Source organism: Herpailurus yagouaroundi, unplaced genomic scaffold, assembly GCF_014898765.1.
Source record: "Herpailurus yagouaroundi ecotype Mexico unplaced genomic scaffold, PumYag 100, whole genome shotgun sequence".
In the NCBI taxonomy this organism is placed as follows: domain Eukaryota; kingdom Metazoa; phylum Chordata; class Mammalia; order Carnivora; family Felidae; genus Herpailurus; species Herpailurus yagouaroundi.
The window spans coordinates 69,602,428-69,618,682 of NW_024412391.1; the positions used below are offsets into that span (position 1 = coordinate 69,602,428).

The 16,255-nt window shown below is 36.4% G+C and overlaps 1 protein-coding gene across 4 annotated transcripts in view; it reads left to right on the plus strand.

Annotated features, from left to right (window-relative positions):
• ABCB1 (ATP binding cassette subfamily B member 1) overlaps positions 1 to 16,255 on the plus strand; it is a 238,509-nt gene that overhangs the window by 169,309 nt on the left and 52,945 nt on the right. For all 4 annotated transcript variants that reach the window (XM_040472766.1, XM_040472764.1, XM_040472762.1 and 1 more), the window contains 7 exons: positions 1,687 to 1,811; positions 10,678 to 10,849; positions 12,902 to 13,015; positions 13,133 to 13,243; positions 13,423 to 13,548; positions 13,658 to 13,861; positions 14,183 to 14,353. In XM_040472766.1, the coding sequence (XP_040328700.1) occupies positions 1,687 to 1,811; positions 10,678 to 10,849; positions 12,902 to 13,015; positions 13,133 to 13,243; positions 13,423 to 13,548; positions 13,658 to 13,861; positions 14,183 to 14,353 (1,023 nt within the window). The remainder of the gene's footprint in view (positions 1 to 1,686; positions 1,812 to 10,677; positions 10,850 to 12,901; positions 13,016 to 13,132; positions 13,244 to 13,422; positions 13,549 to 13,657; positions 13,862 to 14,182; positions 14,354 to 16,255) is intronic.

Below are 16,255 nucleotides of genomic sequence, written 5' to 3' on the forward strand. Positions count from 1 at the left end.
CGAAGGGCTGCAGTTGGGTATATATAAGGATAAGGGGTCAAGATGTCACAGGGTATGTAGGTTGAATGGAATAAGCTGATTGGATAAAAGGAAAAAGGGAGGTGTTCTCTCTTCTGGGATTCATTTTCATTAAATAGCAGCATAAGAATGAGAGGTGTGGAGATCTCAGGGTATGTCATCACACAGATGTTACTTTTGTTCACTCTTGATGCCTTTTGTACAACCACAAGAATTCTTCCCGTTTTGCTCTGTTCTCAGCTAGTCTTACCAGTGGTTGGTCGGCTTCTGCAAACCGGCTCCTAAATCAATCAGGTTAACCAGAGTTTCCTTACAGTAGAATGGCCAAGCATTTGTTAACTCAACATGTCAGTTTCTGTCTTAAATCCTTCACAGCTCCTTTTACTTTCACACACAGCAAAAGAAGAAATACACTGTTAAAATCAAAACCACTTAGAGCTTTTCACTGATACGACTTATATAAATGAGTCCACAAATGCCTATAAATTACTTTTTGAAAGGGTGTAATACTTTATTATTAATTGCTTACATGCAACCCTTAGGTGGCTGACTACATAAGCATTCCAGGTACAAATAGTAACTTTAGTCCTTTGCCCATATCACTTGATACAATTTTCATAATAGGGCCCTTGGGGAGCCCAGTTTACGTGTCAGTGGCTGGCCTCCCACCTTATACTTCTGTTCCAGAGAACAATTAGCAATTGCTGTGTTCAGTTCATACCATATTTCCTTGATGTAATTAATGCCTTTTTTTCCCTGTTTTTATGATTATGGTATATACCTTCTTTTCTGAAATTTAAAATCTCCCCAAAGTTCTGTTTTATTTATTTAGATGAGGATCCATGAGGTAGTTGGTGAAGAAATAAAAATTTTAATTTATTATATGCCATCTCAGTCCAAAAAGAATTTGAAGTGGCTAATAGAGTGAATATATATACTTAAAAATAGAATATCATTTCCCTCTCTCTTTTTTCCCTCCCATATGTTCATCTGTTTTGTTTCTTAAATTCCACATATGACTGAAATCATATATTTGTCTTTCTCTGACTGACTTATTTCGCTTAGCATAATACATTCTAGCTCAATCCATGTTGTTTCAAATGGCAAGATTTCATTTTTTTTGATGGCTGAGTAATATTTCATTGTATATATATATACACCACTTCTTCCTTATCCATTCATCAGTCAATGGACATTTGGGCTCTTTCCATAATTTAGTATTGTTGATAATGCAGCTATAAACATTGGGTGCATGTACCCCTTCGAATCTGTATTTTTGTACCCTTTGAGTAAAAACCATGAGAGACTCCTAAAGGTAGGGAACAAATTGAGAGTTGATGGAGGGAGGTGGGTGGGGATGGGCTGGATGGGTGATGGATACTGATGAGAGCACTTGTAATGAGCACTGGGTGTTGTATGTAAGTGATGACCCACTGAATTCAACTCCTGAAACCAATATTGCACTGTATGTTAGCTAACTAGAATTTAAATAAAAATTTGAAAAAAAAATAGAACATTATGACCAAAGATGAGTTGAAAGACAGATTTTATTCTATATATACACTAACATACAAACATTGTTGGTGTATATATTTGTGTTTCTTTTACAGAAGTTAAAATTAACTTGTTAAAAATTTTCAAATGATCTGAAATTATATTTTTAAACAGATACTATCTTCATTTACTGATAAAGAACTCTTGGCATATGCAAAAGCTGGAGCAGTAGCTGAAGAGGTCTTAGCAGCCATTAGAACTGTGATTGCCTTTGGAGGACAAAAGAAAGAACTTGAAAGGTTTGAGTCTCTTTTTTTAAGTTGCTAGAAATGTGAAGTTCTCTGTCATCTGATATGCCCTTCAGGTTGACAGTGTTGAGTATAAGGGTGTGTATGTGTGTGTATATATTTTTTAATAGCTTCCTTGATGTCATACAGCATAGCTAATATTCTGGAAAAGTTGTAATTTTAGTTGTATTCCTCTTATATCTGCTAATTCAAAACATTTTCTAAAATGTCTTAGGTGGGTGGTGACAATGAAATGGTTTCTTAAGGCTAACATATTTTATATATGATGATAATTTTCCCCATCAAGTTAATACTTGGTTCTCTAAGACTAAATGAGTATTTTGTGTAAGATCTAGGGAGACATTTTAATCTGTGGTTCATTTCCCCTCTTGCCCAGGCACCTAATCAGTTATGTGATGCTTTTGGAAGATAAAAATATAATTAAAAAGCACCTTTGTACAAAAGGTCAAAATCTTTATTATATGTTGTTTAGTATATTCTTGCAACTGTCCCTTTTTATTAGATTTATGAGAATGTAGATAGTAATTTATTGCAGTGTATAATATTCATCAGATCCATTGATTTCTAAACAGTGACAGACTTTATTTAAAATTGAATATATGTTCTACTCTTCTGATATTAGAGCATTTTAATGTTATGAACATATGTATATTTGGAAGTTAGGAATAGTGAACTATAGTGTTTGGAACATTATACATTGTTGGTAAAGCCATAAGGAAAACAAGGGAATTTTTATAAGTCAGAATAATAGTTCCCTCTGGGGGAGATGAGACATGGTTAATTAGATTAAGACTCATAGCAAGGGGCTTCTGTGGTTCTGGTGTGTTCTGTTTCTTGACCTCAGTTGTGTGCTGACATGGGTGTTCATGGCATAATTATTCTTTATAGTGTACCTATGTGTTTTTAGTATACTTGTGTTCATAATATATATTTCCTACCCACAAAGATGCCCTCTGAGACTAGGTACCTACCATTGTTCAAAGGAAAGCAGTACTGTATTCTCTCTCAATTTTTGGTAAGGTTTTTGCTTTTGCCTTAAAGTCTGTCTGACTAGTAAAATGAGAAGTCTTGCCTAATGGTCAAGCAAGCATCCAGTCAAATACAGCTTTCCTCTTTTGGAGCTTAAATTTTATCAAGGGGAGGGGAAAGGTGCAGATGATCACAAATAAACAAAATATCTAATATACCAGTTGGGTAAATATTATTTGGGGATATAAAATACTCTGTTAGAGTCATAGGGCATACTATTTAAAAGATGATTCAGAAAACTCTTTTCTGAATAGTTAATGTTTGAGCAAACACAGAGGGAAGTTTTGAGCTCAGATTCTTTTCCAGTTTTTCTCAGTGGAAAGGTAGACCAGAGAAAGAATATGTCCACCAACATAGGGAAACAAATACAGCTTTTCTGCTTCTGCCCAGTTTCTGAGCTGGGGGAAAGCATCTCCCCATAGAAATCAAAACCTCAAGACTCACTCTCCGGTGCCCTTAGGATCTGAATTTACAAAATTCTGTGAGCTAAGGAGTGCTGTCTCCCCTAAACTGAGTATTTCACATTAAAATCCATGATACCACTAGGGTATCTGGTAGAAGAAATGAAAAACTGCTGAAGATTAACAAATGAAGCATCCAAATTAAGAAGTTAGAAAAAGAACAACAGAGTAAAGGAAGTATAAGAAATAATAAACAGCAAAAAACAATTGAATAGAAAATAAATGTAAAAAAGCAGAGGCTTGACAAATCCATAAACTAATTCTTTGAAAAGACCAGTTAATAACCAAGTATTTTGCAAGTTTAATCAGGAATAAAAAAAGTAATAAAAAATTGCTACAGATAAAAATACATTTTATTTTTAAAAAGTACAGCTTCATGGCTCAAGAACAGACACTCAGATCAGTGGAATAGAATAGAGAACCCAGAAATGGACCCACAAACGTATGGGCAACTAATCTTTGACAAAGCAGGAAAGAATATCCAATGGAATAAAGACAGTCTCTTCAGCAAGTGCTGCTGGGAAAACTGGACAGCGACATGCAGAATGAACCTGGACCACTTTCTTACACCATACACAAAAATAAACTCAAAGTGGATGAAAGACCTCAATGTAAGACAGGAAGCCATCAAAATCCTCGAGGAGAAAGCAGGAAAAAACCCCTTTGATCTTGCCCGCAGCAATTTCTTACTCAACATGTCTCTGGAGCCAAGGGAAACAAAAGCAAAAGTGAACTACAGGGACCTCCTCAAAATAAAAACCTTCTGCAAGGCGAAGGAAACAATCAGCAAAACTAAAAGGCAACCGACAGAATGGGAGAAGATATTTGTAAATGACATATCAGATAAAGGGTTAGTGTCCAAAATCTAAAAAGAACTTATCAAACTCAACACCCAAAAAACAAATAATCCAGTGAAGAAATGGGCAAAAGACATGAATAGACACTTCTCTAAAGAAGACATCCAGATGGCCAACCGACACATGCAAAAATGCTCCACATCACTCATCATCAGGGAAATACAAATCAAAACCACAATGAGATACCACCTGACACCTGTCAGAATGGCTAACATTAACAACTCAGGCAACAACAGATGTTGGCGAGGATGCAGAGGAAGAGGATCTCTTTTGCATTGTTGGTGGGAATGCAAGCTGGTGCAGCCACTCTGGAAAACACTATGGAGGTTTCTCAAAAAACTAAAAATGGAACTACCCTACGACCCAGCAATTACACTACTAGGCACTTATCCAAGGGATACAGGTGTGCTGTTTCGAAGGGACACATGCACCCCCATGTTTATAGCAGCACTATCAACAACAGCTAAAGTATGGAAAGAGCCCAAATGTCCATCGATGGATGAATGGATAAAGAAAATGTGGTGTATATATATACATACACAATGAAGTATTACTCGGCAATCAAAAAGAGTGAAACCTTGCCATTTGCAACTACGTGGATGGAACTGGAGGGTATTATGCTAAGTGAAATTAATCAGAGAAAGACAAAAATTATATGACTTCACTCATATGAGGACTTTAAGACACAGAACAGATGAACATAAGGGAAGCAAGAATAATATAAAAACAGGGAGGGGGACAAAACAAAAGAGACTCATAAATATGGAGAACAAACTGAGGGTTGCTGGAGGGGTTGTGGGGGGGGATGGGTTAAATGGGTAAGGGGGCAATAAGGAATCTACTGAAATCATTGCTTCACTATATACTAACTAATTTGGATGTCAATTTTTAAAAATAAAAAATAAAGTTAAAAGTATAGCTTCATACTAATAAATTATAAAACCCTAATGAAGTAGACAATATCCTAGAAAAATATAGGCTAAAACTCTCACTTGAGAGGACGAAAACTTGAGTAGGCCAACAATCATTAAAGGAATTGAATCCAGGGGCGCCTGGGTGGCGCAGTCGGTTAAGCGTCCGACTTCAGCCAGGTCACGATCTCGCAGTCCGTGAGTTCCAGCCCCGCGTCAGGCTCTGGGCTGATGGCTCAGAGCCTGGAGCCTGTTTCCGATTCTGTGTCTCCCTCTCTCTCTGCCCCTCCCCCGTTCATGCTCTGTCTCTCTCTGTCCCAAAAATAAATAAAAACGTTGGAAAAAAAAAGTTTAAAAAAAAAATAAAGGAATTGAATCCAAAGTTTAAAATCTCTACTCCTGCCCTTATATACACACATAAACAAGCAAAACCCACAGAGTCCAGATAATTTCACAGAAAGGTTCTACTAAAACTTCATGAATGAGATAACTCTATCTCATAGAAATTGTTTCAGAGAATGAAAGAAATATATATAGCAAGTTGTGAGTTCATCTTATGAGGCTAGTGTAACTTTGATGCCAGAATAAGACAGATACATGAGAAAGGAAAATTAACAAAGCAGTTTAACCTAAAACATAGATGCAGAAGGTGTAGATAGATTATTAGCTAAACAAATCCATGTAAAAAATATCATCAGATTAAAGAAATCTTGAACTTACTGGCTTTATCCCATGAATGCAAAGATGGTTAACATTAGGAAATCTATTAATATAATTAGTCATATTAACAGATTGAAAGGAAGAAGCATTTTGTATTAACAGATGGTGAAAAAGAATTAATTATGTATTATTCATGACAAAAACTCATAAAACCAGGAGCAATAATTGATTTTCTTGATTCAATAAAAAGTATATACCAGAGATGTATAGGAAGCATCATACTTAATGGTACAATGTGAAAAGCATTCCTTAAAATGATGAATGAAACAAGTATGTCTGCTAGCATCATTTCTGTTTAGTGTTGAACTGGTTCTAGATAAGACCAAAGAAATAAATAAGAGTAAGAATAATAAAAGGAAAAGAAAAAAGAAATAAAAGTTATAAGGATTGAAAACAAGAAGCAAAACTGTCATTATTCACAGATGGTATGATTGTATGCACAAAAATTCCAGTAGCCTCTGCAGACTAATAATATTCAGTGAGATCTCTGGGTACCTGATCACAATTCAGAGAAAATTGCTGTGAAGCAACAGTGAATGATTAGAAAACATATAAAATGTCATTAATTCTAAGATGCACATTTTTCTCTCACAGTTCTGAAACTGAGATAAATCTTACAAAATCAATGCCATCTTATAGTTGCTGTGGGTCTGGATTGAAGTCAGTTCTTGCAGGATTTGTGTTTGCTTCTGCCATTCACTGGGGACACTATTAACCTGAGACCACCTTACATTAAATTATATGTCTAGGAGTTTTTGAACCACACTGGCAGTGTGAATTTATAGTTCAGACCTGCATGAGTAATTGCCTGTGGTTCTGATTCTCAGGGAGTTGTTTTTCCTCCCTTTACCTGATGCCAGGGTTGAGACATGCAAGTTCCCTTGCTGTCACTTTCCCTGGGGCATGTGCTTACTGTACTGAGGCTGTAGCCCTTTGACTCCCAGCTGTATATGGAGTGTCCTATTTTTTTTATTAATTTTTTTAATGTTTGTTTATCTTAAAGAAAAACAGAGTGCGGACGGGGTACGAGCAGAAAGAGAGGGAGACACAGAATCCGAAGCAGGCTCCAAGCTCTGAGCTGTCAGTGTAGAGCCCGACACGGGGCTTGAACTCACGACCCATGAGATCATGGCCTGAGCCAAAGTCAGTTGCTTTGATTGACTGAGCCACCCTGGTGCCCCTGAAGTATGCTATTAAACTCCTTAATGCTACATAAAATAACAGAATAACACTAACTTCTTACAATTAATGACATCCTAAATTTGATGAATATGATAATTTTTAAAAAGGTATTATTAGAAATAAAAATTACAATTATGTATGGGATGTAAATAACATTGGTAAAGAGAGAAAGGACATCATGCGAGTCAAGTCCAATCTTCAGAACTTAGATAAATCTGATTATTTTAGTTCGGTAAAAGTTTAAATAAATTGAGGTGTTTGTTGTTGTTTTTAGTTTAACTGTTTTCATTAATTAGGCACACTAAGGTTTTTTTTTTTTACCTAAAGAAGATGGGGATCAAATTTTTATTATAAGAATAAGCAAATGGGCGTACACAGCTGTTTTCAAAGATTCATTTTTTTGTGTGGCATCATTCATTCAGAAGACATTAGTTACTGGCATGTATCTTTGAAAGGACATTCTCTGCTGGCAAATTGGAAATTGGTTTTGCCTTTAAATAAAGAGTAGATTCAGGACTACAACATGCTGGCATAAGTTTCTTTCCAGGTTGGCCATTTCTTGAAAGTTAATTCATTCAATAGTTTTAGCCAGTATCTACCACATGCACTGCACTAGGCTCTAGGTTTTCAGTAGTGAATTGGAAACAGAAAACCTTGTCCCTCTTATGATCCTTAGTCCAAAGAGTAAGATGGAGAAAAAGGGAAGGAAAGAAAGAAAAGAAGGTAAAAAAGAAATCATTGATGAAATTAATTAAATTATCAACCTTTAAAAAATTTTTTTTAACGTTTTATTTATTTTTGAGACAGGGAGAGACAGAGCATGAACAGGGGAGGGTCAGAGAGAGGGAGACACAGAATCTGAAACAGGCTCCAGGCTCTGAGCTGTCAGCATAGAGCGCGACGCGGGGCTCAAACTCACGGACCGGACCGCGAGATCATGACCTGAGCCGAAGTCGGCCGCTTAACCGACTGAGCCACCCAGGTGCCCCAGACCTTTAAATTGTACTATGAAAGAATCAAGGAGTGTGCTGTAATAGCAAGGAGGGAAAATTTACTTTAAATATGGCAGTCAGGGAAGGCTGTGGCAGTCACGTCCTCTCTGAGGATATTTCATCTAGGCTGAGACTTGAGGGATGAGGAAAAGCCTGCCCTCGTGGGATTAGGGATAGAAGAGTCTTCCAGATTTCCTGAGGTGGCAGAGTTTGATGTATTCTAGAAAATACCACGAATGTGGCTTATATGCCTGGAGCTGTGTTGAGTGAGGGGAGATGGAAAGGCTTTTGAAGGAAGTGGCGGTTATGGTGAGGAGGTAGGATTTTACTCCAAGGGCTCAGGGTTTTAACAAAGGAATGAGTATCCACATAATATGTTAACATCATTTCTCTGTGTGTAATTGGTTTGGTGATTGGAGGAGAGCAGTTAAAGATTGGAAACAGGGACCAGCTGTGGTTGTAGCCCAGATGAAAAGGCTTATGGTGGCCTGAGGTAGACCGAAGGCAAGAGAGGGGAGAGAAGTACCTAGATTTCGGATATAATTTGGAAGTAGGATTGCTAAAATTATATTTAGACGAAATGTAACCAACCCTTCAGTTTTCTTTTTAGTTCTTTCCCTTCCTTTCTCTGCTTCTGCATTGACAGGTAATTAAGGTCTTAGTTTGACTTTCTCTCCCAATTAACAGGTGCAGGAGGAAGCTGGCTTTCTTGGAAAGGAAATTTAACGAGAGTTTAAAAGGAAATTCAACTCAGTAGTATAAGAATAGCTTTATTCTCCTAATTTTAAAATGATATTTTCCTCTCTTGTGTATGTCCTACCTGTTAGTATTTATTTCTCTTGCTTAACTAAAATTGTTTCTTGCTCTTGTAAGTGGCAGTTTATATCACTGATCTATATTTTCATAATGTTTAAGAATTTTTTTCAAAATATCATTGTTTTTGTTGTGTATCTTTAATCCATTCTAGGAGTGTCACTTTAATTACCATCCTCATACTAATGCTTTTAATGAGTAGATTTTATTATCTGGTGGGGCGCCTGGGTGGCGCAGTCGGTTAAGCGTCCGACTTCAGCCAGGTCACGATCTCGCGGTCCGTGAGTTTGAGCCCCACGTCAGGCTCTGGGCTGATGGCTCGGAGCCTGGAGCCTGTTTCCGATTCTGTGTCTCCCTCTCTCTCTGCCCCTCCCCTGTTCATGCTCTGTCTCTCTCTGTCCCAAAAATAAATAAACGTTGAAAAAAAATTAAAAAAAAAAAGATTTTATTATCTGGTTTTATAGTGTGGTATTTTTATTAAAATGCTAATCAAAAAGCCTATGTAAAAGTAGTATTGTCGATTTCTCCTTCCTCCTTACCCTCTTCCTTTTTTCATTTTCTTTTCTGGTATCTAAATGATTTTCTTCCTTGTTGTTGCTTCTTCCCGTGAAAGTGTTTCCTCTGGCTGCATGGTACCACAACATGTCATTGAAATGATTTCTGCATTAGTCTCGGTAAGCAAGAACTGATGTAAAGGAAATAACAATAAAGGTGTGGGTCATGTGCATTAAAGTTCCTTGTTTGTAATCATGTATTGTCCATGCCTGGTAATGTCTTTTGTCTCAGGTCAACTCAAAAAGTGGGAAATAGATAGATAGATAGATAAACCATTGAAACACGTTACTCAAAAATAATGTTTTTGTTCAAAGATTATAAGTGGCAAGTTGGGTTTTTTGCAGAGAGAAACTCTAATAATTTACTATTTTATTACTCTAAAGTTCTGTTTAAGTTCCGTCTTTAGTAGACATAGTAGTCATGTAAATCACATTTGGCATGCTTTTAATTAGTACAGTAGCTAGTTAAAAAAAGTCATGAAGGCAAGAAAGAAGGCATGCTCTTACCGGAGCAAGACTTTACCTTGGCTGTACATTCCAACTAACAGAGTGAATCCTCCAAAGAAAATATAATACTACATAATATTTATGTAGTTATGCTTTTACAGATCAAAGACCTCAACATATGAATTCTGTATGGAAGTAAGTTCTTTCATTTCAGTAGCTATGAACTTTTTCCTCCTGCAAGGCAATGTTCTAAATTCCCAGGGAGATATGATTAAAAAGGATGAAGACAGATTTAAGACTCAATTATAATCTATCCTATTTCTGTAATAATTTTACCTTGACTCTATATTTACAGAGATTCTTAAGAAAAGAGACATGGAGATAAGCTAATAGAGCCCACATAAAAAAAAGAAGAATTTTCCTTAATGTTTCCTTAAACATTCAGAGATTTAAGGGATTTCCTTGTGGTGGGCACTTTCTAGCATTATATCTGCTTTTTATTATTTAATTTAAAAGACGTGCAGATTATGAAGGAAAAACAGATGTTTTCATAGCTTCTATTTTTGTCTTGACTATGAAATAATGCAAATTCTGGAAGTTTTGCTAAACATAATTTCCCTTATTTCACTATTGTTAAGGCCAGAAAGAACCTTTTGTAACACTTTCCCCCAAATTATTTAATCTCTGTAATCCTCAGTTTACTCTTTTACAAGAAGGGATTAATATAATACTAACATCATTGGGTCAACATGTGGACAAAAGGAGAAAATACATGTAAAACACCTACCAACAGGGCTGGGCACATTCTAAGTACTTCATAACCATCATGTTATCTTGGCTCATTTCTTATGATTTATGAGTATTTGTGATAGATTTTGTTATTTCTCCCAGGTACAACAAAAACTTAGAAGAAGCTAAAAGAATTGGGATAAAGAAAGCTATCACAGCCAACATTTCTATCGGTATCGCTTTCCTGTTGATCTATGCATCATACGCCCTGGCATTCTGGTACGGGACCTCCTTGGTCCTCTCCCATGAATATTCTATTGGACAAGTACTCACTGTAAGTGATGTTTTGTTAAGAAGTGAATCTCTCGTAAAAACTTCAGTGAAGTTGAGTGGTGTTGGCTTGAATGATGTTGGAGAATAGATTTTGAAGAACTATTGAGTAATACAAAGAGTCATGTGCTACTAGATTAAAAGTGGAAAGGCAATTAGATGTATTGAGTAACCAATGTTGTCTTTTTTGCAGATCCCTGGCGTAGTTTTTTCTTGCAGCCTAAATAATACTAACATTACTAATCTCTGTAGCATGAGCTTTCATTTGTTGAGATTATTTCTTTGTGTCAGGCTCAATGCTAAGCATTTCGATTTTACTTTCCGATTTACTCTTCACAGCAACAAATGGCAAAATACACAGTTTAACTATTTTTCAAATTCTTTTCAATGACAGCTAGTCCAACTTGCAAAATTATGGAAGTATTAATTGTTACCCGTCCTTAAAAAATACTCTGTTTAGAGGTTCTCTGCCTTACAGACCTTTGTACAAGCACAGAAAGCTTGCCATTTGATGTTACCCTCTTTATTTAAAAATGGTGAAATGGTTTATAAACCAAGCTCAATCTGTATCTTGATCTAATAAAGCACATAGTTAGAAGAGTGACCCAGTTCCTTTTTCGTAGGCCAAGCACAGGTGTATTGTTAGTACCCAGACCATATTTTGTTAAGTCCCTTAAAATACTTCAGGAACCAGATTTGTAATGTGGATATAATAATTGTCTCATCCAAAAGGTGCAAGGCTATTTAGTTAAGAATGGCTTTTACCAAAAGGCTTTTATTAGGATAGTAATATTGTTGGTGAACCTAGGTTGCAATAAGAAATGTGTTCTACTTAATTGTAATGCTGATAAGCAGTTTAAAATCCTGTGTTCACTGATCCTAGATCTTCCTCACAAACTGGAAGTGTGCAGAATATGAGTAAGAACATGGGATTTGAAATCAGGCTGACTTGGTTCAAATTCCAGCTGTGCCACTTACTGGCTGTGTGGTTTGGGGTAGCCACCTAGACTTCAAGTTTATGCTACCTCTTTTGCCAGATGAAAATGTCAGGACTACTTTGCCATAACTTTTCAGTGTAGTTGTAAGTCCTAACATGAGAAAATGAATATAGAATCACTTAGCAAAACTCCTTCTGGGTAAATTATTGGGTAATATAATATCTGTGTGACTTAGAAAGAAATGAATAGTGATACTAGTTGCCTGCAACCCTGAAGAAAAACATTTTCATTTTGGCAAAATGAAAAATAGAAAACCTATTTATCAGACCTCAAAGAGAACACAGTCTGTTAGAAGGAAAGAAGACAACCCGATAAAGAATAATGCCCTACATGTATGCTTTATCATTTACAAAATGTTTTCATATATACTGTTTCATTTGATACAACTCTGAGGTTGCCAGGTAAGGAAAACAGACAGAATCCTGCATACTTTTGCAAATTTGGACCTTGGTTTTCTAACACTCCTATTGATGTTTGTCTCCCCTCTACCCTGCTGATGATCTAAACCAAACTTCTTAGCCGTTAAATAAATATATACTAGAATTATTATTATATTTTGGTCCTGTGGAATTTATATCATTGTTTCACTGAGCAAGTAAGACTAATTCTGCATTATAAATCAAAAAAATATTTAGGGGCGCCTGGGTGACTCAGTCAGTTGAGCATCCGACTTCAGCTCAGGTCATGATCTCACACGATCTCTATACTGACAGCTCAGAGCCTGGAGCCTGCTTTAGTCTCTGTGTCTCCCTCTCTCTCTGCCCCTCCCCTGCTCACACCCTGTCTCCTCCTCCTCTCTCTCTCTCTCTCTCTCTCTCTCTCTCAACAATAAATAAATAAATAAGTAAATAAATAAAAAGTTAAAAAAATTTTTTAAAGTATTTAAATTGTTAAAATGTTTTTAATACCCAGTATTCGTAAGTTGCCTTGCCATTTCAAAATTTAATTAGCTGAAAAAAATAAAAATAACATTTAATTAGCTATGTTAGAAGGAAGATGTATGGAAAAAAATGTAATAAACACTAAGTAACTTAATGATTTTCCTTCACATTCTTCAGGTTTTCTTTTCTGTATTAATTGGGGCTTTTAGTGTTGGACAGGCATCCCCAAGCATTGAAGCATTTGCAAATGCAAGAGGAGCAGCTTATGAAATCTTCAAGATAATTGATAATGTAAGTTTGGGCTAGCCATTGATACATCTCTCTAAATGTTTTTCTAATTAAAAGTCAACCTCTTTATCGCTTTATCCAACTCTCCACAAAAACCTTCTGAAATTTTATTCTGTTTAGAAACCAAGTATTGACAGCTATTCGAAGAACGGACACAAACCAGATAATATTAAGGGAAATCTGGAGTTCAAAAACGTTCACTTCAGTTACCCATCTCGAAAAGAAGTTAAGGTACAATGATAAATGATTCATGAGCGATTCCACCATGTATTGGATGAGGAGTCTCTGATACTTTCTTTTAGTGATTTTAAAGGAATGTATATTTAACCCTAGGTTTGACTTGAACTGTCAATTCATAGTCCCAATATCTGTGTATTGCCCTTAAGTTTATTTCTCATTCATTCTGTTAGATCTTGAAGGGCCTCAACCTGAAGGTTCAGAGTGGGCAGACAGTGGCCCTGGTTGGGAACAGTGGCTGTGGGAAAAGCACGACAGTGCAGCTGATGCAGAGGCTCTATGACCCCACAGATGGCATGGTGAGGTGACTCTTGCTGAACTAGATGCTGCAGCAATCAGCAGTTACCATTGCAAATTTCACATTAAAAATCTGCAATGCATGGAAATCACACTTACTTTTTATTTCAGGTCAGTATTGATGGACAGGACATTAGGACCATAAATGTGAGATATCTTCGGGAAATCATTGGTGTGGTGAGTCAGGAACCTGTGTTGTTTGCCACTACAATAGCTGAAAACATTTGCTATGGACGTGAAAATGTCACCATGGAGGAGATTGAGAAAGCTGTCAAGGAAGCCAATGCCTATGACTTTATCATGAAACTCCCTAATGTAAGTCTTCCTTGATCTTTGCCATGCTAGAGATTGAAAGAATAGAATGCTGGCTAATGCATAAGAAGTTAGGAATCTACTAAAAAAATAGATCATCCTTCTAAGAAGAAAGATCAAGATTCCTTCATATTTTCAAGCTCTAGCACCATCAACTAGTAGTAGGCATATTTGTAAAAAATGGTGTTGGTTATTGCTAAATTTTAAGGAACTGGACTGTATTACCTGTGGGCCTTGGATTGTTTATGGGATTACTTCCCATCTTAAAATGCGACCTGAGATAGCTTGTTCTTTTGCTAACCGCCTTTATCTTCTGTGTTTTAGAAATTTGATACCCTGGTTGGAGAGAGAGGGGCTCAGCTGAGTGGTGGACAGAAACAGAGAATCGCCATTGCTCGGGCCCTGGTTCGCAACCCCAGGATCCTCCTGCTGGATGAGGCTACATCAGCCTTGGACAGTGAAAGTGAAGCAGTGGTTCAGGTGGCCCTGGATAAGGTCTGTGAGCCTCAATTCACACCGACTTGATTCATGAGCATAATACTATTTTTAAAAAGGGACATTTCCGATGACTCCTAAAGTGATCTTTTAAGCTATCAAAATGAAATCTTCAGTCCTATTTGTACCTATTTATTTAATTTCTATTTATCTCCTTTTTAAAGTAGAAATGAACAAATTTTGACTGAATGGTACTTGGGAATTTTTTAAATTAAACAATGAGAAATACAGATTCAAATGAAAATTTGTCTTCATTGCAATCTTGAAAATTTGACTTTAGAAATAACCCAGTTATTTAGACTTTCTGTTTTGACAACAAGAGGAAAATATAATTAGAAGTTTCACATTTAATTTCCAAGATGTAAATACCTATTGAAGACTACCGGAAATGAGAAACCTCTTGTCCGCAGAGAACTGATGATGTTGGAAACTTACGTGGGCCATGAAAATTCCTTGACTGTCAACAGGGTTTGACCTTCCTACAATCCTTGAGTTCACATGACTTGTTCACGAAATCAGATTTGAGTGTACTGTGCCAGTCTTGTGTGCTTGGTCTCTGGCATGTATTGGTAACCAGGCTAGTTCTGTGAGGACAAGGAATGTGAAGACCTTTTTTTAAGTTTTTATTTAAATTCCAGTTAGTTAACATACAGTATAATATTAGTTTCAGGTATACAATATAGTGATTTAACACTTCCATACATCTGGTGCTCATCAAAATAGTGCTCTCCTTAATCCCCATCACCCACCCCCCAACAACCTCCCACAACCCTCAGTTTGTTCTCTATAGTTAAGAGTCTGTTTCTTGGTTTCCCTCCCTCTCTCTTTTTCTCTTTGCTTGTTTGATTTGTTAAATTCCACATTTGAGTGAAATCACATGGTGTTTGTCTTTCTCTGACTGAATTTCATTTAGCATAATGCTCTTTACCTCCATCCATGTCATTGCAAATGGCAAGATTTCATTCTTTTGTATGGCTGAATAATATTCCATTGTATATATATACCACATCTTTTTTACCTTTTCATCTGTTGATGGATACTTTTTGGCTATTTCCATAATTTGGCTATTATAGCTAATACAAGTGTAAACATTGGGGTGCATGTATCCCTTTGAATTAGTATTTGTGTATCCTTTGGGTAAATGCCTAGTAGTGCAATTGCTGGATCATAGGGTAGTTCTATTTTTAATTTTTTGAGGAAACTCCATACTGCTTTCCACAGTGGCTGCACTAGTTTGCATTCCCACCAGCAGTGCGAGAGGATTTCTTTTTCTCAGCATCCTCACCAACACCTGTTGTTTCTTGTGTTGTTGATTTTAGCCATTCTGACAGGTGTGAGGTAATGGCTCACTGTGATTTTGATTTGTATTTCCTTGCTGATAAGTGATATTGAGCATCTTTTCATGTGTCTGTTGGTCATCTGGATGTCTTCTGTGGAAAAATGTCTTTTCATGTCTTCTGCCCATGTTTTAATTGGATTATTCATTTTTTTGAGTGTTGAGTTTTATAAATTGTTCATATATTTTGAACACTAACCTTTATCAGATATGCTATTTGCAAATAACTTCTGCCATTCTGTAGGTTGCCTTTTTTGTTTATTGTTCCCTTTGCTATGCAGAAGCTTTTTATTTAAGCTTAAGTCCTGTTAGTTAAGTCCTGTTAGTTCATTTTTGCTTTTGTTTCCTTTGCCTGAGGAGACATGTCTAGAAAGAAGTTGCTGTGGCCAGTGTCAAAGAGGTTACTACCTGTTGTTGCTCTAGGAATTTTATGGTTTCAAGTTTCAAATTTAGGTCTTTAATCCATTTTGAATTTATTTTTGTGTTGCTGTAAGAAAGTGGTCGACTTTAATACATTTGCATGTGGTTATTTATCCAGTTTTCCCAAAACCATTTGTTAAAGAAAT